We start from the raw sequence: 21,785 nt of genomic DNA on the forward strand, positions 1-21,785 counted from the left end.
GCAAATATTTTCTAATTTTCCTTGTTATGGCTTCTTAGGTACATTCATCATTTAATAGTGGACATTTATCCATTATATGAAATCTAGAAAAATGGTACTGAAGAATTTACTTAGGGCAGCAGTAGACAAACAGACCTAGAGAATAGACTTATGGACATGGGGAGAGGGGAGGAGAGGGCGAGATGTATGGAAGGAGTAACATGGAAACTGACATTACCATATGTAAATAGATAGCCAACGGGAATTTGCTGTGAGGCTCAGGAAACTCAAACAGGGGCTCTGTATCAACCTAGAGGGGTGGGATGGGAGGGAGACGGGAGGGAATCTATGTATACCTATGGCTGATTCATGTTGAGGTTTGGCAGAAAACAACAGAATTCTGTAAAGCAATTATCCTTCAATAAAAAATTAATTTAAAAAGTGGATATAAAAAAAGTGGATATTTAATTTGCAACTACATGGGACTTAAAAAGGTAATGCTGATATTAATTTATCATTTTGATACTAATTTCTCATTTAAAAGCTTTCTCCTCTGCAATCACCCTCTGTGTTTTTTTTTAGTCTAACTTTTTTGAGGCTTTTGATGGCTAAGTTGAAGATCTCTCTTAGCAAATGTCACATTGCACTTGCAAACGTGAGAGCTATTTTCAAATATCTTTTGATAGTGATTTCTAACACAATTCCACAGTGATAAGAGAACAGACCCTATATGATTTCAATACCTTTAGACCATGAAATTTTTGCACCTTGTTTTATGTCCTTTGTGTTCCAGTGTCTCCTAGTTTACAGCCTATGGGAACTTGAATAGAATGTGTATCCTACTGTTGTGTGAAAATTGTTTAAATCTTAATTATGTTGAATTGGTTCATAGTGCTTTTCAGGTCTACTATATTCTTCTACTTCTCTGTATACTCATTCTATTAATTTTTAAGAGTTTGATACTGAAATTCCAGCTAAAAATCTTAATTTATCTACTTAAAAATAATTGCAATATATAGGAGAACTATATGTAACCCTGTTATGCATTTTCCAAGTCTCCTATAAATGTTCTCATACTTCCATAATTAAAAAAAAAATAAAAAAGAGAAAAAGAGCAAAAGAAACAGTGTTTTTGTAAACATTCTTTTAAATATTAATAGAAGACTAGGGACCTCCCTGGTGGTCCAGTGATTAAGACTCTGTGCTTCTACTGCAGGGGCTCTGGGTTAAATCCTTGGTCAGGGAACTAGGCTCCACATGCCATGCAGCAGCATCAAAAAATTAAATTAAAAATAAATAAATAAATAAATGGAAGGCTCTCCCTGTAAGTGTCCAGCATCCCAGAATGGCAATCTGAGCCCTAAGTATACAAGGCTGGGGTGCAGAAGGCACCCCCCAGTCCAGCAAACCCCCCACCTTGGGGTCACAGGACAAATGGGGAGGATGGGAAACTGATGAGACTGGTTATCTGCAGGAACTCCCCAAGAACTCCTCACCTACGGGAGGTGAGCCAGGGCCTGTGTGCGAGTCCCTATGTCCTGTGTGAAACTGACAGAGGATGTTGGCTGGGAAAGTCTGAAATAGCAGAAGGTAGAGGCCCCGACTCCTCCTCCACTCGCCTTCTGAGTTTAATGCCCGAGTCTCAGAATCACAGCCTGAGATTGCTGGTGGGAGGTCGCGGGGAGGGGGGCGCTCACTAATTCAGGTGTCTAACATGGAGAAGTTCAGCACCTTCAGTGACCGGGCAACGAGTCAAACCAGGACACCCTAGGGAATGGTGAGGGACCCATGAATAAATAAGCTTCGGGAGGGGTCCTGTCCACTCTCACTCTGAGCTCCCAGAGGTCTGGGCCCTTCCTGATCCACGTCCGTGATCCTGGTGAAGAGCATCAGTGGGCGCATCATCACCATTTGTCCCATTCAGATTCATAGACTGAATCAGAGTGACTATCACAGACAGTGAAGTGTTGTTTCTTTTGTCCTTTTCCCATTTTTATTCTGCTTTATTCTTGCTGAGTATTTTATAAATCTGACACTGCTCTAACTGCTTGTTTTTGTGCATGATAATTTCCTGTGAACAATCCCACTACAGATTGTATATTAAATATATCTGAATCAAATAGAGCTCTGAACAATACTAATATTGTTTTATTTTTCTATTTATTCATATTTATTATGAAACCCACTCAGAAGCTTAACTGCTTATCTCGTACCTACGAGAATCATAATCTCCCTTTTCAAGACAGTTATTATTTGAGAACACAACATCCTTAGCATAAATGCATGAGCTCCCAAGATCCTAATTAGAAGGTTTGAATAGTCAGTGCATGGAGTAAGACTGATCTTTATAAACACAGACGTGAATTTGTTTTTGAGCTGATTTGAAGTATCTGAGTATTCTATAATAATATTTCAATGTCTGTAAAATATGATTGGTCACAAGGAAAAGCCAACATTTAACACTTAAGGCAGCAGTCATATAGTTAAGTATGTTGGAGAAAAATATACATTCCTCATTGTGATGAAAAGAAATGCCATTTGGTTACACCGCTGATGCAGAGGACGGACGACAGGCCCGCGAAGGCAGATGCTGTCGCCATCAGGGATGCGGGCGGGCCTGGGGGGCGGGGCCGCGCCTGTCACTCACCTCTGCACCGCGGCCTCTCCTCCCCCACGCTCCACGTGCCGTTGGCGTGGCACTGCAGCAGCCGCCGGCCCTCTAGGTAGTACCCGGGGCTGCAGCTCAGCACCACCTGCGCTCCGTACTCATTCAGGGACCCCGACACCAGCCTCCAGGTGACGTGTTCCGAGAGCTGGGCTTCGATGCCCGGGCAGGTGACCGCTGGAAAGAAACGCACTTCATGTCATCACTTGTTCTGAAGGGTCAGACCAGGCCTGCTCTCCATGGTGAGGGCCCTGCCACGCAGAAAGATGCCCTCACCTGGCATTCTAGGCTTTCCCTACCACCCACAGAGCCACACAGAAGCGATCTCGGGTGTCCAATGCAGTCCACAGCCTCATGCTAAGTGCACCGGAAATCCTGCAGTGAGATGACGCGTGAAGGGATAAATCTCTTGCACAGTCTTGAGGTTCCGTGAAAATGATCATCAGGTAAATGGAGGCACGGACAGAACCTCTAACTTCTAACTTGTCCCCAACCTCTGAGAAACTTGCAAGAGTAGCTGACTAGTTGAAAAACCAGCTTCCAGCAAATTCAGAAAGTCAGCTGCCCTCATTCCCTTCTGCCCCACGTAATATACTCTGCATATTACTGGATTTATTAGCACACAAAATCCAATGCACATGCATTAATACTGTGAAGAAAAGTGTTTAACGAGTTTTAAAGGAGAGAATCTATTCATGCCTTTAGGAAACAAACTAGAATTACAGTAGAGACTTAAAAAGAGCAGTTGAGATACCTGTAATAACAGTAGTAATAGCAATAGTCCTAGCACATTATTACTGGAGTGGAGTCAAGGGATTTATGGATATGCTGACAACATATGTAAAATTTGGTACATGTAAGTATGTACATTTTCTGAAGAGTACAATAATATTTAACATTAATTTTACAGCATTAGGAACTAGAACTCTGCTTCTCTAAATATGAAGTTACATCAGCTAGTAACCATCACAGACAGCTATCCACAAAGCTGACCTGATTGATTAATTTATTGAGCCTGTAAGAAGTAGCTGGAGATACCACAGACCTTTCCCCCCCTCCCCCAGAATGCTATTAATAAATATCTTGTACTTACAAATTCTATACAAGTTCACTATAATTGAATCAGACATATCCAAAATGTTACAAATATCCCATTTAATCTTCTTTTAATAACTTTACTATTACTATGTGCAAATAAACAGAAAAATTAGGCTTTTTTGGATAATTACAATAGTAATATCAGCAAGGGTTGAAATATGAAAGGGATTTCCTAATTTGGAAGTAGTCCTCTGGACTTGCCCGGTGGTGCAGTGGATGAGAATCTGCCTGCGAGTGCAGGGTGCGGGTTCGATCCCTGGTCCGGGAAGGTCCCACATGTCAGGAGCAGCTAAGCCCGTGGGCCGCAACCACTGAAGCCCATACGCCGGAGAGCCTGTGCTCTGCAACGGAAGCCGCCACATGAGAAGCCCACACTGCAGCTAAAAGCAGCCCCTGCTCGCCACAACTAGAAAGGCCCATACTCAGGAACAAAGACCCAGCACAGCCAGAACAATTAATTCAGAAAAAAGTAATCCTTAGATCTAATTCTCTAAGGTATTCTTTAGATAAAACAATGATCTAAAATTTGCATGCATATTCATGTGTTTTACCTAGTGATACAAATAATTTTTTTCCTAACCAGATTACCTTTAGAATTCCAGGCATGATTGCCATTTCTGAAAAGACTTTAATGTCTTTAACCTTACAAATCCAAAACTTAATTTCAATCCTACTGCACATTTCAAATAAAATCCACTTCATTTCACCAAGACGGTGTTTCTAGAATTAATGTGATTGTTTTTAATTACTGAACAATCTTTTATACACCCTATTTCTGCCAAGAAGGATTCAGTGTTGGCGTACACAATGGAACAGAAGCTTTCTTCCATTAATATCATCCATAGCAGTGGTTTCCAAATTCCACATGATAACCTCTTTCTTTATGAAAATGGTATTTGGTTTGCTTTGTAATTATCTGATCCTAGTTTAATTGTCTGCTTGCCTCTCTGTCTTTCTGCTAGGCTCTAAGCTCTTTTATTGTAAACATTATGTCCTTCCACAGTTTTTTTTTTTTCTTTTGAGATTAATGTCCAACTAAAAGCAAGTGCTGGTGACATGGAGTATGTCTGTATATGAGTGTTTGTGTGAGTGTATGTGTGCTCTGAAAAGTAACATGCCAAAAAAAGTGTTGTGACAGCAAAAGCAACAAATAAACAAACAACAATAATAAAAAACCCACAAAGAAACTGAGGCAATAAAGCATATAGGTAGAAACTGAGAGTAAAAAAGAAAAAAGTGAGAACTAGAATAAATATGTATCCAAAGTCTACCTTGCCCTTTGTTTACTAAAGGAAGAGAGGGGAAGGGTGGAGCTTTCCAGAAATTTCTGCAGATGTGATTATATTTGATATTTTCAAAGACACTTCAAGGAAGAGAGTGTACAGAAATGTAGTCTAAAGCTTACTATGTTTATTCAGGTGGTGATATCTGAGCAAACCAAGATGACAGCAGAAGACCAGTCCCTGCAAACTGTGGTCACTGGACCCCCACTTGATAAGCTTCTCTACATGCAGGTCTTTGTGTTTTGCTCACAAAACAAGGCAAACTGTCCCCACGAAAGGATCCCCCTGCCCTGTCCTGCCAACGAAGATGTCATAGACAATGCACTTGGCCTGGAAGCAAGGGGGCCACAGCCCTGCAGCAGACCTGGGAGTCTCGTAGGAGAATCAGAGCAGAAACTTCTGCATGCCCAGCATGCCTGCCTGTTCTCCTGGTGGCGTGTTGAGGAGCAGTCAGGCCCCCAAGTCAGAAACCTGAGCCATGTTCTCATGAGCTCACCCCCAGCCCCCACCCTCGGTCACTGTGTTCCTTTCTCACCGGCGCCTTCCCCAGCCACCAGTCAGCTCTGAACTCTGGGGAAAACTCCACCTGCCTGCGCTTAACCCAATTTCATGAAAACATTAATCTCCTTCTGCTTCTTCATTAAAAACCCATGTGGTCTCTTACTTTTGACTTCAGTATTATGCTTTTGAAACTAACTCATGTTAAGCCACACAGCTGTAGGGTTTATTTGCATTTCTATATATTCTCAATGGATTGATGTATCCATTCCTTACTGATAGCCACTGGGATCATCTTGCATTCTTGGCTTTTACAAACTGCAGCTTTGAGCATGTCCTTAGATGAACATCCTTATGCCAGCCTGTAGATAACGTTTCTAGGGAGTAACTACTACTGGCTCTTAAGATATTTTCAACTTTAGGACACACAACCAAATGCTTTTCCAAAGAGACTATGTCAACTTACCACCTTCACCAGCAATGCACTAGAGTTCCACTGGTCTAGCATCTCTGTTGATGCAGGTAGCTAGTCTTTTTATTTTATAAAGTTATATGTCCTGGTGTGAGGTATAGTGGTATTATTTGATAGTCTGCATTCTTCTCAATGGAACTCCTTAATCAATCCTTAATACAGTCCTTCAAATATGTTTACCCTTTCTAAGTTTGCCTTTATCAAGCTCTCAAACATAGGTTTTGAAGAATAAAAGTACTGAAACAACATATATCTACTTTTCCTTTGTTATTGGTTTTTTTGTGAGCCTGCAAAGTCTTTACCTGACCCAGGCTCATGCAGGTGGGTTGATGGAAAGGGGAAGTTGGATTTTCACAGATTTATGTTCCACCTTCCCCATGTAGCCTGTCGTCATCCTGCGTTGGTTGTGTCTACATTGTGGGGTAGATCCAGACTCACTTTCCCATCTGAGGGTCCCATTGAGCCACATATTGAAAACACCTCTGTATCTTCCCTCAATGGGATGCCATGTTCACTTTGTCAAAAGGCCAACCAGCCTTGTCCCCAGGTCTGTATTCTCTGCCATCGGTCTGTTTCCTAGGGCCAGCACCACCCCATTGAAAGCCTGTGCCCGTGTAGTACAGCCAGGAATCAGGTGTGTTGTGGAAACGCGTCATCTATGAGCTGGTCAGTCTTTGTGGAGATGTATGAGGAGGACTCAGAGGAGGCACACCCTGTGTTGGGGGTCTGCTCCACAGCTGGATCTGATGGGAGGGTGAAAACGGAGGCTCCCTGTTGGGAGAACACACACACACACACACACACACACACGAGGGCAGAATCCCAGGATCTCCTAGAATCCGGTTTCAGACCTCAGTGGCGAAAGGGAAATGACAGGATGATGTGAGGAGAGTCGATGGAGCATCTGAGGGCAGTGAGACTACTGGTCTTTTTCTTCCTTTTTCACTCTTTTCCGTAGTTTCTAGGTTTTCCACACGTTACTGATGGCCAGAGAAAAACCAAACAAGGAGTCAAAGGATTTAGGAACATTGGCCTGATGATCACAAAGAGCACTTTCTTTCAGAAAATGAGTAATACATTTTAAAATATAAAAAAATACTCTGGAAAAAGGTGAAAGTTAAGAAAATATTTTTTCAGACAAAAACTTGAAACAGTTGAACTAAGTGCCAATGAAAGAATGTGCTGCCTTGTGAAATAAAAATGTATGTACACATACATCACACAACTATGTATATACACACACATATACACATACACAAATCAGGTAAGATCATGGCATCTTACTTCATGGCATCACTTCATGGCAAATAGATGGGGGAAAAAATGGAATCAGTGACAGACTTTATTTTATTGGGCTCCAAAGTCACTGTGGATGGTGACTGCAGGCACAAAATTAAAAGACACTTAGTCCTTGGAAGAGAAGCTATGACCAACCTAGACAGTGTATTAAAAAGCAAAGATACCACTTTACCAACAAAGGTCCATCTAGTCAAAGCTTTGGTTTTTCCAGTAGTCATGTATGGATGTGAGAGTTGGACCATAAAGAAAGCTGAGCATCGTAGAATTGATGCTTTTGAACTGTGGTGTTGGAGAAGACTCTTGAGAGTCCCTTGGACTGCAAGGAGATCCAACCAGTCCATCCTAAAGGAGATCAGTCCTAAGTGTTCTTTGGAAGGACTGATGCTGAAGCTGAAACTCCAATACTCTGGCTACCGGATGCAAAGAATTGACTCATTAGAAAAGACCCTGATGCTGGGAAAGACTGAAGGCAGGAGGAGAAGGGGACAGCAGAGGATGAGATGGTTGGATGGCATCACCGACTCAATGGACACGAGTTTGAGAAAACTCTGGGAGATGGTGAAGGACAGGACAGACTGCGTGCTGCAGTCCATGGGGTCACAGAGTAGGACATGACTGAGCAACTGAACAGCAATATTAATCTTGATTGTACAAATATAAATTATTACATAAATCAATGCCTAGTAGTTTAACAGGCGATTATTTAGAAAAACTAGACTGCTTCTGTTGTATTCTTAATTTTTAAAATTCCTTCCCACTACATCAATACTTTGAGGGGGGAAAAAAAAAGACAAGAGAACAGAGACACAGGCTATAGGAGGAACATGGGCACACATCACACAAGGGAGTTGCAGGAGTAATATATAGAGAGCTGAGTACTTTGCCTGATAGGGATATTTTCCTTTCATGACATCAGATGTCACGGAATAAGGCAAAGCTCGAGGAATGTGTGGACTGACAGTCTCCGTATAGCTGAGCCAGGAGCCAGGGCAGAGACGCGAGGAGCAGATGGGAACAGGAGGAAGACGGGCATCGGCGGAGGTGAGGGCCCGGCCGCCCGCAGATGGCTGTTGTCAGGCGGGCTGTCACTGTGCCTGGGGCAGCCCTGCCACTCAGAGGCCAGCGAGTGACCAGGTCATCTCCCTGAGACCCATGGTGACAGGGCCCAGGTGCACTCAGAAGGCAGCAAAGCAGCTTGCGGGCGGCTGGGTTGACAGTCTCAGAGAAAGCAGTTTGTTCTTCCTAACAGAACCGTCTCAGGGTAGCATCCACAGGGGTTTCCCCAGGCACCTGACAGCCCCCCAGCTGCCTGAAGTCACAGGCCATACGAGTCCTGCTGCTTCCACAGACGTGCTTACCCAGTGTTTCCAGAAATAGACGCCCTTTTCACACTGCATGTCTAAGTGTATACGTAATTTCACACTAAGTGATCCTCACAGCCACACGGGTCAGGGGACATGGTGATGTGGTTGTCGTTATCAGCATTTTACAGACCAGCCAGTGAGCTCGGGTCCCCCAGCCGAGGCAGGACTACCTGTGCACCCCTGGGCCTGTCGCCCCCTCCACAAGTTGACAAGGGTACTTACTCTGTAAGAGACTAGAACAAGTGGCACCACTAAAACAGGGAGGACTCCGGGCACATCAGCATTGAGTATCACCTAAGTAATGACAACTGTTAAAGAATGCGCTAAAATGCCGGTCCATCTGGAGCTGTAGTAAAAGAAAGTGTTTCGTTTTCATCGATGTTATCAAAGAGTACTTATGACAGTGGTAAGTGAGTCAACTGCCAGGTCAAATTTAGTGAAATTAAACATTTTCCATAACAGGCAGGTTTAGCTGGATTGATAGAAAGTGCTCCATCTGCCAGTTCACCTCATATTCCTTCCTTTTTTAAAACAGAAATACAGATTATCTTCTATCACCTTAGAAAAAAAGCACACAACTCTTAACAGAATAATTTTCTTCTATTTCAAAAAAATTCAAGAGCAGATGTATAGATAGCCACTCTCAAGTCACACGGTCACTCGTATTAAGGGTTGACATGGTTGATGCAGTTTTGCATAAAAACTCCTAAATTACTATTTAGAAGTACTCATCTCAAATCATACTCACTGACGGCACAGACAATAAAGTTTCTGCGCAGAAAGGATGCAGTTTTTCCATCTTGTGAATGTTGCAGAGACAACACCAAACATTTCACATTTTGCTCGAGAGAGACTGACTTTTCATTTTACCATGAGTGGTTCTGATTTATGACAGAGTCATCCCACCAGTGGTGAGCCAGGCAGGCTGAGAGTTGTTTTGTTTCAGATATTCAGACAGTGGCAACGGTGTCACTATGAATAAAGCCCTCCGGCCTCCCCTCTCATGAATTACATACAGGTCCTGCTCATAAATCTTCTGCGAAATTCTAATCGAGATGTGGGGGTGCAGGCGTCTTCTCTCTGTAACACACTTCCCCCATCACAGTCAATGTGCGCAAGTACTTTCTGCTACCAAGTTCAGTTCAAGAACATTTAATTAGATTTATAAAATTATGATCTGATGCCACTGGAGTAAAATGATTTAGCCAGACTCATAACTACTTGTGGGGACTTCCTGGGGTGGCTCCGTGGTAAAGAACGCACCTGCCATCAGGACATGTGGGCTTGATCCCTGGGTTGGGAAGATCCCCTGGAGGAAATGGCAACCCACTCCAGTATTCTTGCCTGGAGAATTCCATGGACAGAGGAGCCGGGCAGGCTACAGTCCATGGGGTTGCAAAGAGTCGGATGTGACTGAGCAACAAAACAACAACAAGAATATAATTACTTGTGTTCACAGCCCAGCAGAGTTTCAGGGTGCCACTCAGTCTGTACCTGCTGGCTGGGGACAGGCTGAGCTAGCCCTGGTTCTTTTGACTTGGAAGCGGTGGAGCACGCTGCTTTGGTTTCGGCAAGTCAGGGGCATGAAGTGGGGATGCCCAGGGTACCACTCTGACTTCAGTGCATTTCATGCCATCTGACTTCAACATGGCCCTGTGAGGAAGCCCTTCCAGAAAGGCTGGGCTGAGAGCCTGGAATTCCTAAGGGTGATCATTCTTTTTAAATGAGTGTTTTAATCTTAGCACTTAGTCAGATGACTGCATGATTAGCTATGAGTTACTTAGAATAAGAGCAGGTGGCTAGTTAGAGTTTTGAAGTGAGCTTGTCAGGTGTTGCTCACAGGCTCACCTGTGTTACTGGCTCTTGAGAGGCACAGACCACAAAGGACCTGGTTCCTTCTCCTCATAGGTTCCTGCCTGAGCCTGGACTCTCAGGACTCTCAAGTTCTGTGACCTGGGACTGCCAGATTTCTGCCCGTTCTTGCAGAGTTTCCAAAACCCTCATGAGATTGCACATTTTTTTCCTGCTCTGGGCTTTCTGTCATTTTGTTACTGTGGCCAGACTTAAAGAAAAAAAATTGTTAGTAGAACATTTACATCGCTAACTAGAACTGCATCCAATAACCAATACTCTGCAGCCTAAATGGCACTCCTGAAATCTGATTTCAACATGAAAATATTGAAGTAACCTCTTCCACTTAGTGACACTAAGTGGCAAATGTTTAGATTTTTTTTTTCAATTCTGTAATCCAAGTGCCATAAAAAAATCCATTTTAAAAATTACATATCATAGCTAATTTTATAATTACATGAAATGAGTCTAAACCAACCCTTGGAAAGGATGAAAATTGAATGCTTTTCTTTTTTCCACCTCTCTCTTTTTTTTTTTTTCTGGCTGTGATGTACATACAGACTGTGGGAGATTAGCTCCTAGACCAAGGATCAAATCTGGGGCCCCAGCAGTGAGAGCACTGAGTCTTAAGTACTGGACAGTCAGGGAAGTCCCTGAAAGTAATACCTCTAATCCAAGTGTCTGTAAAAAGAACATGTAAGAAGGGTTCCAGAGTGACCCAGTCTTTCTGACTTGGGGGTGTTTTCTAAACTAAATTTACTGCAAGTCACTTCAGGTCATCGAGTCTTCATTTGAACTAATGATAGATGGTCTTCAGAGGGGTCTGAAAGACGGGGCCCCATGCAGCTCCTGTCTGAGCGGAGACCACTGTCCTGCACTGAGCAGTGGTCAGGTGTTTGACAAGAAGAACGAATGAGGGAAAGAGAGCGAGCAAATTAAGTGGCGTCAGAGCACACTGCAGACGGTCCATTCATTCATTCATTCCAGAAATATTTGTAAAGTTGCAGACGTGAACCAAAGCTACACCTGCCCTTGAGCAGTCTTCATGTGGAGAGGAATAACAAACACAGGAGCCATAAAGGACCTGGGTACCACAAACCCTGTATTTCCCATTCTTAAACCTCTGTGCAAACTTCACTTTCTCATATTTACCAGAGAGCCATGGAGAGTTGTTCATAGTTCACAATTCTAACTAAAATACAAAAAGCTGGAGGAACCCATATTCAATCTTTGGAAATGAAATAAGAGATGGAAACATTATACAGAGTAGAACATAAATGGCCCTGAAAATAAAGGACTGAAAACACAACTGAAATGACAGAATCTGAGTCCTTTAAACAGCCTACCTCCCCCAAAGCACCACAGTCCTAAAAGACCATGAAAAGTTTGCACAACAGTGAGGTGTAGCCTTAAGACAGTCTTTCCCCACAGCGTGCAGCAGAGAGATTTGTCACCCCCTAGTGGCCCCCAGAAAGTGGCTTCCCTGACTGGCAGAGTCCTGCCCTGCATGGAAGAGCCCACGCCCACCCCACAGAGTGCTGCCTCCAGATGGTGAGTGGATGGACCCGGCTCTGCAGTCAGGGAGCCGCTCACCACTTCGTGTGGGCTAATGAGGTACTTGCAATCCACCAACACCTTGTCCAGGCGTGGGTGGGCATCCCCTTTCCCCCCTTTCCCCCCTTTCCCCCCTTTCCCTCTGTTTCCCGAGCTCACACCAGGCACATGGACAGGTCTCAAAGCACCGAGGATGAGGCTGGGCCTTGGGAAGGGGCGCTTCCCCCCATCTTGCCTGCCGTGGCACAGAGAATGGCCTGGTGGACACACTACTTGGGGAAGGAGAGGGCTGGACCCACTGAGAGAGTAGCACTGACATGTATACACCACTGTGTCTAAAGTGGATACCTACAGGAGGCTGCTTATAGCACAGGGAGACCAGCGTGGTGCTCTGTGATGGCCTGGGGGGTGGGATGGGCTGAGAGAGGGGATTTAAGCACATTATGACTGAATGGTGCTGGTGTTTGGCAGAGAGCAACACAACACTGTAAAGCAATTGTCCTCCAATTAAAAAAAAAAAAAAAATGGCCCTTTGCTCTGGGCTTCATTTCACAGCTGACCGCAGTCTTGGGAGACAGAGCTAAGGGCCCCCAGCTTGCACATGGAGGTTTCACCACTCCTCCCCACTTCCGAGCTTTAACACATACTTTTAGAAATGCATTTGTAGCTTGCATGATGAGCTTGCATTCAGATCAGGGGTGGCCTGGCCTTCCTCCCACAGCGTTGCTAACATCTTAACTGACACCTCTCGTCAAGGCCCAGTGCAGGCAAGAAGGACCGTCTGCAAGCCACTGCACACGCAGGATGCAGCGGTCCAGCACTGCGGGGCTGACAGCCGAGGCCAAGCCGCAGGCCGGACTCCGGCTGGGGTTCCCTGCGGCCCTGGGTGGGCACTCATGCTCCCCGCTGAGGACGGCACTAACAATGGTGAGCCGAGTTTGTTACAGACACTTGGAGATGGAATTTGGGTGAGTGCTCAGCAAGTGGTCAGCACAGAGAGAAAGTCCACAATGAGGGGACAGCTGGTCTCCTGACACTGCGGTTTGCAATACGATCTACGATTAAATGACACTCGACCAGTTGTTAAATGACGATAATAACCAAACTCTACATGAAAACAGAAATAACTAATAAAGAAACACAAGTATGATAAGGCCATGTTTTGAGGGGCTAAAGGGATAAATATATACCCTTAACATTGACTCAGACAGTAAAGAAATCTGTCTGCAATGCAGGAGACCCATGTTCAATCCCTGGGTCGGGAAGATCCTCTTGAGAAGGGAATGGCAATCCACTTCAGTATTCTTGCCTACAGAATCCCTATGAACAGAGGAGCCTGGAACAATCCATGGGGTCACAAAGAGTCAGATATGACTGAGCGACTACGCACAGCACAGCACCGCATGCACATATATGTGTGTGTTATATATAACTATATGCATAAATCCTTCACAGATAGATGAGCGCAGACATACATATGTACAAATAGATAACTTATGTGCAATCTTTGTTCCTCAATTGGGCTATTTACAGATGATATAAAGCTGGTCCATGTGGCTTTAATTTGCCCCTTCTTTCCTTAAATGTATCCACTTAAAGTCCTCATGGTGCCCAGGGTGGAGCAGGTCCTTAATAAATTATTAATGACAAAGGAGTCTCTCTGACAACTTTAACTGAAAGAGGAAAAAGTCCCCTGCACACTGGGATTATGTTTGATGTTGGCAGGTAGTCTTAGTGGTTTTGTTTTCTCCTGAAAGCAGAGGGTGAGGAGCACATTTGCTCACCACCTGGCAGACCCGCAGACCAGGGACACTCATCCCAGCCACTCTCCCTAGTTCATTGTGGCATGAGCATCATTTGTGTCGTCAATGGTCCAAATCCAGCTTCAGTAAATAATTAAAATGCAAAGAATGAACCTCAAACATCTGCCTTGAGATTTGTACAACTGGGGGATGCATGCAAACTGAAATGCAGTTATTTATTATAATCTTCATTCTAGTAAGCCCAAGGGCAACTTGAACTCAGTTTATTTACCATTTACAGTTACTACTTATCAAAGCTGAAGTGTTTCTTATCTCTTGAGGGTCCAGTACTGATCTACATATTATTCAGATGCTAAAGAAACTTATACAAACCCTGTCATACCAACATAGGAATTGGCCTTGGGGAAATACACATCTCAGAATTTAATAGTAACCAAACTTTCTAAGAGGAGAAGTTTTAGGCTTACTCTGCTCAATTTCTTCAATTTAAAAAATGTGAAAAAAAAACTTCCCCTCAAAAAATTAAATAGATTTTCCAGCCTTTGAACACCAAGGAATTTTAATGAAGTCTAATAAACAAAGGGAAAAATATTTGAAAGTTTGAGACTATACTTGGAAAATTTAAGTCTGATTTCCCATTTTACTATAAATATTATATTTATCTTCCTGTCCTACTGCAAAGTACCAGTCAGTGTCAAAAAAGGCTTTAAAATGCAAATTTACTTTTTCCCATTTAACAATCATTTAACTGCATTTAACTGAACAAATAACTTTCTTAGGCTGGGGTCCTCATGTGTATGTAAGAAACCGTTTTGTTATTTAATTTTTTCGTTACAACTTTAAAGCAGTTTGCACGTCGAGATGTGCATTTAAAACAGAAAAATCAAATATATTCATAAGTGAAACCACTCTGTGTGCCGTAACATGATGCTTTATGTGAGCACAAAGCAGTTCTCTTAATTGATGTCACATGTGCCTTTGAACGGCCAAAGACCTCTCATTCCTGATTTTCACAGAAAATTTTAGGCATAAATATACATTGTCTTTGAAATCACTTGGTTCTGCTACAATCCTCAAACAAAACTTTACTCCCTCCTTACCATCAGCTATTTAATACTTTTTAGAATGAATTATATGTTAGATTAAAGTGGAACCTTTTGCTTCTGTCTCTGCTCTTTTTTTTTATAACTCGGTTTTTATAACTTATGAGACTTAAAAATCATGAGAGAAATCAATTCCAAGAGGCAGAACAACACAGAGTTTAGGAACAAGGTCTCCTGGAGCCGAACCCTGACTCGGCTACTTTATCTGTAGGTTTGGTCAATGTAACCACTTCTTCCTGGTTCATATCTAGGTGATGGGATAACAAAACTGCCTTCCTCAGTAGAATTAAAAGGGTCAATTTGTATAAAGCTTTGGGAAGCTAGCCTGGAAGATATGGGAGTCCAAGACTAGTCTTACATGAGCTATCATCCATAAGGTGTGTCCCTCAACACCTAAATAGGCATCAAACATGAGCTGGGGCAGATTCCCAGGTGGTGGTGGTGGTTTAGTCACTAATTCACTAAGTCCAGCTCTTTGCGACCCCATGGACAGTAGCCCACCAGGCTCCTCTGTCCATGGGGTTCTCCAGGCAAGAATACTGGAAAGGGTTGTCATTTCCTTCTCCAGGGGGTCTTCCTGACCCAGGGATCGAACCTATGTCTCTGCTTGGTCAAGCTGGTTCAGGTTCCTAGGTGGCCTCTCCATAATATCTGCCTTTTAGAGAAGTGAGTGCAAAATAATCAAGTTTATGAATTTCATCCTAATTGCCAGGAGAACTGGGAGGATTTAAGCAGTGAAGTGTCATGTTGTGACTTGTATGTGCTTAAAGGAGGAGCCGGCGGCTGTGTGGAAGGAGACTGTGGAGGAAGATGAATGGAGGTGGTTCCACGGGTGCAGGAGGTGGTGACTTGGTGTACATGGGGCCTGAGCAGGCAGACGAGTGTACTGGGTAGAGTGGGTGTAGGTGATGGGATACGATGCAGCAAATGTGGGACAGGAGGAGGATGGCTCTGAGGAGGGAACTGCGGGTCCAGACTGTGGTTCTGAGCTCTCCTCTTGGCTGTGGGTAGCCGGGAACACCCTAGGACATCTGATCTCTGGGTGTATTTCACAACTGTGGGAACTCTCATATCTCCTCTCCTTACACTCACCCCCACTCATCATGAAATCTATTTAATATTTAAACTGTCTCTTTATGGGCTCATGGAATGAAGAGTCTGCACTCACACCACAGCACAATTCACTGTATCCCCAGGCAGACCGGGGAAGGTCATGACCTCTGTGCTTCTGGGATGCCCAAAGCTTTGGTACCAAACGAAACAGTCACCACATAGCTTTACCGGTGGCAGCAGGGGACCTCCAACAGGACACTGTGACCACATCAAAATGCTTCTCCAGATATTTTCATGGTGTCACCTCTTAAATGTATGTGGTTGCAAATTGTGAACTTTGGATATTTCCATTATTGACTTTGTATGAATTTAGCAAGAGATGAAAACACTACTTTCTCCAGAGGACTGTTAGTATCACTGTATGATGCAACATAGACAAGTGTTTAGACTTACCACTCAAAACATGGGTGTAGATCATCACTGTCATCTCAGCAGACCTAGATCAGTCCCCACGGGATCACTGTCTGCTGCATAAAGACTGACCAGGCACTCATGTTACCTCCTCTACATCTGTCTGTCTGTCATCTCCCCCGGAGAGCTTACATCATTCTGTCTGTCCAAAACCCCATGCAGACAGACAGGCTGAGGTCCTGGCAGAGCAGAGGTGAGCCAGAGCACCTTCAGGTCTCCTGTTAAGAGTGACTCTCAGACTCCCCATGCTCAGAGGGAGACTTCACCCACTTTTCCAATGGAATTGAAGAAATGCTGTCTGCTTCCCTCTCTTTGAGCCTCTTCTGTCCTTCTCCATCCCCAACCCAAGACTCAAAAAGCTATGTTGTGCTTCTTTTTCTCATAATTCTCACATAGTTAACACTCATGTTGAATATCTAGAATGCTAATCTATTTATTGGCAGAAAGAGGAGAGTGAAAAAGATGGCTTAAACCTCAACATTCGGAAAACTAAGATCATAGCATCCAGTCCCATCACTTCATGTCAAATTGATGGCGAAAAAATGAAAACAGTGACAGACTTTATTTTCTTGGGCTCCAAAACCACTGCAGATGGTGACTGCAGCCATGAAATTAAAAGATGCTTGCTCCTTGGAAGAAAAGCTTTGACAAACCTAGACAGCATGTTAAAAACCAGAGACATCACTTGGCTGACAAAGGTCCATGTATGGCAATGGTATTTCTGGTAGCCATGTACAGATGTGAGAGTTGAACCATAAAGGAGGCTGAGCACCAAAGAAATGATTCTTTTGAACTGTGGTGCTGGAGAAGACTCTTGAGAGTCCCTTGGACTGCAAAGAGATCAAACTAGTCAATCCTAAAGGAAATCAGTCCTGAATATTCATTGGAAGGATTGATGCTGAAGCTGAAACTCCAATACTTTGACCACCTGATGCTAAGAACTGAGTCATTTGAAAAGACCCTGATGCTTGGAAAGATTGAAGGTAGAAGAAAGGGATGGCAGAGGATGAGATGGTTGGATGGCATCACCAACTAGATGGACATGAGTTCAAGCAAACTCTGGGAGGTGGTGAAGGACCGGGAAGCCTCGTGTGCTGCAACCCATTGGATTGCAAAGAGTCGGACACAACTGAGTGACTATAAACAATAATAAACCACTTGCATTAGAATTCTTGAGATGAAGGTGTAGCGGTGCATTGTTTTACCCAATGAAGAGTTGCCTTAACATAAACATGATCATACAGATATTAAAAAAAAAGAAAAAGTCTGTATTTATACTGAAAGGCATTCTGTCCTACATATATTCAGGAAGAACCGAACTGGCATTATAGAGATAGACTGACTGTGCATGTTCACTTCTCTATCCTGAGAAGCAACAGGCACACATGACAGACACCTTTCAGTTAAGCTAAGGATAAAGCTTCCATGGTTAAAATAAACACCACAGAGACTGTGTGTCTGTGACCCCCAGTGAGCTGCATTATCTTCAAGCAAAATGATTTTCCTACAGCTTTAACAAGAACAGAGGTATCCATGTCTACCTGGACATTTTCACTAAAATCAGATATGTACCTAGAGATATTTACAATCCCAAACAGGACTGATTTTGTAGGAAACTGAAAATTTTTCTTTTACTAGTTTCCTAGTAAAAACAAAACAAGGAAACAGCATGACATAGACACAGAGATCAACAGAACAGACCAGAGAGCCTAAGACACTCATATAAACAGAGCTGATTTTTGACAACTGATCAAAAGCCAATATAAATGGAAAAAAGACAGTTTTTCAACAAGTGGTGCTTGAACAACTGGAGATCTACATGCAAAAATAAATGCTGGCACCCTATAGAAAAACTCATTTGAAATGGATCAAACACCCAAATGTAAAGCACACAACTCCTAGAAGATAATACAGGAGAAAATATATGTGACCTTGATTTTGGGGACAATTTTTTCAGGTACAAGATAAAAGGCATGCTCCATGAAAGAAAGAACTGATCAGCTAAACTTGATTAAAATTAAAAACTCTGCAAAAGACACTGTCAAGAGAATGAGAAGACCGGTCATAGGCCAGGAGAAAACATTTGCAAAAGACGCATCTGATAAAGGACTCTTATCCAAAATATACAAAGACCTCTTAAAATTCAACAACAACAACAAAAAATGAATGTTCTGATTAAAAATGTGCAAAAGACCTAATTTGAAACGTCACCAAAGAAGGCAGACAGATGGCAAATAAACGTGTGAAAAGATGCTCCACATCATATGTCATCAGGAAGATGCAAATGAGAACAAGGAGGTACCAGCACACACACACTGGAGCTGTCAAAACCCACAGCACTGACAGAATCAAATGCTGGTGAGGGCGTGGAGCAACAGGAAGTCTCATTCATTGCCAGTGCAAGTGCAAAACGGTACAGTCACCTTGGAGGACATTTGGTGGTTTCTTAACTAAACATACTCCTATCATATGATCCAGCAATCATGCTCCCCTACATTTATTCAAAGGAGCTGAACATTTATGTCCACACAAAGCCTTGCGCACAGATGTATGTAGCAGCTGTGTTCATAATCGCCAACACTCGTAAGCAACCAAGATACCCTTCCATAGTTGAATGGATAAATACACTGTGGTTCATCCAGACAGTGGAATTTTATTTCGCTAAAAAGAAATGAGACATTGAGTCATGAAAAGACATGGAAGAATCTTAAAGGCATGTTACTGAGTGAAAGAAGCCAGTCTGCAAAGGCTACTGAGGGATTCCAAGTTCTACGACATTCTAGAAATGGCAAGACTATGGAGATAGTGAAAAGGTCAGTGGTGGCCAGGCATTGAGGGATGAGGATTGTCTCAATGGTGCTTTCCTGACTCTCTGAAAATGCAATGATTATTTGCAAAAAAGAAAAACATAGATTAAAATGACAGCGAGGAAAATAAAACCTATGGAAGGAAGTTGATTATTTTTGTAAACATTTATATGTTCATACCTAGAAAGTTCAAATAACTTTTTAACATGACTAAAATACTATACATAAAAAAGCCAATAAATTAATTTTATAACTGAAGACTTTGATGTAATATCTTAAGAGCAAAAATACTGTCTAAGTAGAAATACTATGAAGTTTTCAAATTTTAGAAACTACTTAGTTAGATTACTTCCAATTTGAAGCTAGTTTAACATAGGTTCAATGAAAAGCTTTGTGTACTCTGTGTGTGTGGGTATGTGCAAGTGTGTGTGTGTCTGTGAACATTTGTTCTCTTTGGCTTTGTGTTATGGAGTTGATTATTGTTTTTTAAGACTACAGCTTAAGAATGAATCCAATACAATATTGTAAAGTAATTACCTCCAATTAAAATAAATAAATTAGGGAGGGAGGTGGGAGGGGGGTTCAGGATGGGGAACACATGAAAATCCATGGCTGATTTATGTCAATGTATGGCAAAACCCACTACAATATTGTAAAGTAATTAGCCTCCAACTAATAAAAATAAATTTAAAAAATAACAAAATAAAATAAAATAAAAAATAAAAAACAATAAAAAGTAAAAAAAACGAATGAATCCAAACTTGTGATCCTTTTAAGAATATCATCATGTACTCTAAATAGCTTTCCAGAAAAGTCATCCTACTTCACAAATCAGTGATGCATTTACTGAGCATCAGTGTGTTACACAGGCAGGCGATGTACAAATAGACTCAGGCATCACCTTGACACTCAGGGAACTCAGTGAGATGGGAGACGCAGAGCAAACTTGTTGAATTACATTTTAATATTCTGTGTAGAGTGCTTGATGTCTCAATAACCTCCTGATGAATCTCTTCAAGCTGAACACAGCGGCATGGCCAGGATTCTCTGTGCACGTTTCAGGGTCTAGGTGCTGACGGACCCAACGTGATTCCATATGACCCACCTTCATGACTGCAGAGCTTATGCTGATGGTTAGAGTGGCTGATACGGAATAGACTAACGTAACATGACCACAAGGCAGAGACAAATGCTCATACGCTGAGGGAAAGGATCTCACACTGTGGAGGCCAGAGCTCTCACCCATGTGTCTGTTCCTCCTTAAATCTGAGGCCAGGCAGACCACTGGACACTTACGTTTGCACGCGGGCGGCTTCCCCCTGTTGCTCCACAATCCGTCCTCCTGACACACGGCTGTAGCTTGCTGACTAGCATCCAGCTTGAAGCCCTCATTACAAGCATAGGTCACTTTACTGTCCAGTGTGAACTCATTCCCCATAAATGAACCATTTCCTGGGGACTCTGGGATTCCACAGGACACAGCTGGAAAACAAACAAACAAACAAACCTGACAAGTTCAGAGTTATTCTGACAAGACATAATGAAATTTTCTTTTCTTTTTCTGTGTCTCATCTCAAAGATATATAAAAACTGTTAAATATTAGCATTTCTCATGTGTGGCATAAACAGGAACATTTACAAAGTTGTATGGGTCTTAAGAGTTAATGAGAGACGATGAAAAATGGGTCAAGATACAGCATCTTTTAAATTTATTAATCCAGAAGGTAGGTCTGATGGCTCTCACACAGCTTCATCACATGGACATTATCAGATGGTCATGGTGAAGAGAACAGTGTAATGTGCTATAATTCATTTAATACGGGAAAGAAAGCATAGATTAATATCTTTACCATCACAAATTTATCACCATACTGACTCTTTGGGTTTGAGATTTCATTGGGATCAATGAAATCTGAGTTAGGAATAGCTCACCTCAGGTCTTAGAAACCTCCCACAGCTTAAGTCCTCTCACCCCACTCACCAAAGATTCATTTTCCTTAAAGCACAGGAAATTTTGTTTCAAGACAAATATTACCTTAGTTAAGAGCATCAATGCACCCATTGCTATAAAATGTATGAGTTTATCAACTCTCAGTCAGAAAGCAGGGGCTGCAGAACTAAGGAATTAAGGGAGATACTCAGAATGGAAGGCTCAGTCCTACAGGGATGGACACACAAGCCACTTTTTTAAAAAATTAGTTAATTTATTTCAATTGGGGGATAATTACTTTACAATATTGTGATGGTTTTTGCTATACATCAACATGTATCAACCACAGGTATGCATGTGTCCCCCCAATTCTGAACCCCCCCTCCCACCACCCTAGCCTGAAAGGTTGGGCAAGAAAGTAGTGCCAAAGAAGAAAGAACTTTTAACAACTAGTAATACGAACAGAGAAGTTATTATAAGCACTTCCTTCTTACATTTACTAGCTCTGACCCAGACTTATTTACTGTGAGATGAAATAAACAAAAACAACTCTGAAGTTAAATAAGTTACAGTAAGGAACCCAGGGTTTTCCCAG

At 42.6% G+C, this 21,785-nt stretch overlaps 1 protein-coding gene across 1 annotated transcript in view; it reads right to left on the reverse strand.

Annotated features, from left to right (window-relative positions):
* The window catches only part of CSMD1 (CUB and Sushi multiple domains 1), a 2,005,298-nt gene that overhangs the window by 81,995 nt on the left and 1,901,518 nt on the right, over window positions 1–21,785 (reverse strand). The window contains exons 50-51 of the mRNA XM_043454305.1: window positions 20,557–20,742; window positions 2,627–2,821 (exon numbers count right to left, since the gene is read on the reverse strand). Of these exons, the coding sequence (XP_043310240.1) occupies window positions 2,627–2,821; window positions 20,557–20,742 (381 nt within the window). The remainder of the gene's footprint in view (window positions 1–2,626; window positions 2,822–20,556; window positions 20,743–21,785) is intronic.

The sequence above is a fragment of the Cervus canadensis genome, chromosome 31 (assembly GCF_019320065.1).
Source record: "Cervus canadensis isolate Bull #8, Minnesota chromosome 31, ASM1932006v1, whole genome shotgun sequence".
Classification (NCBI taxonomy): domain Eukaryota; kingdom Metazoa; phylum Chordata; class Mammalia; order Artiodactyla; family Cervidae; genus Cervus; species Cervus canadensis.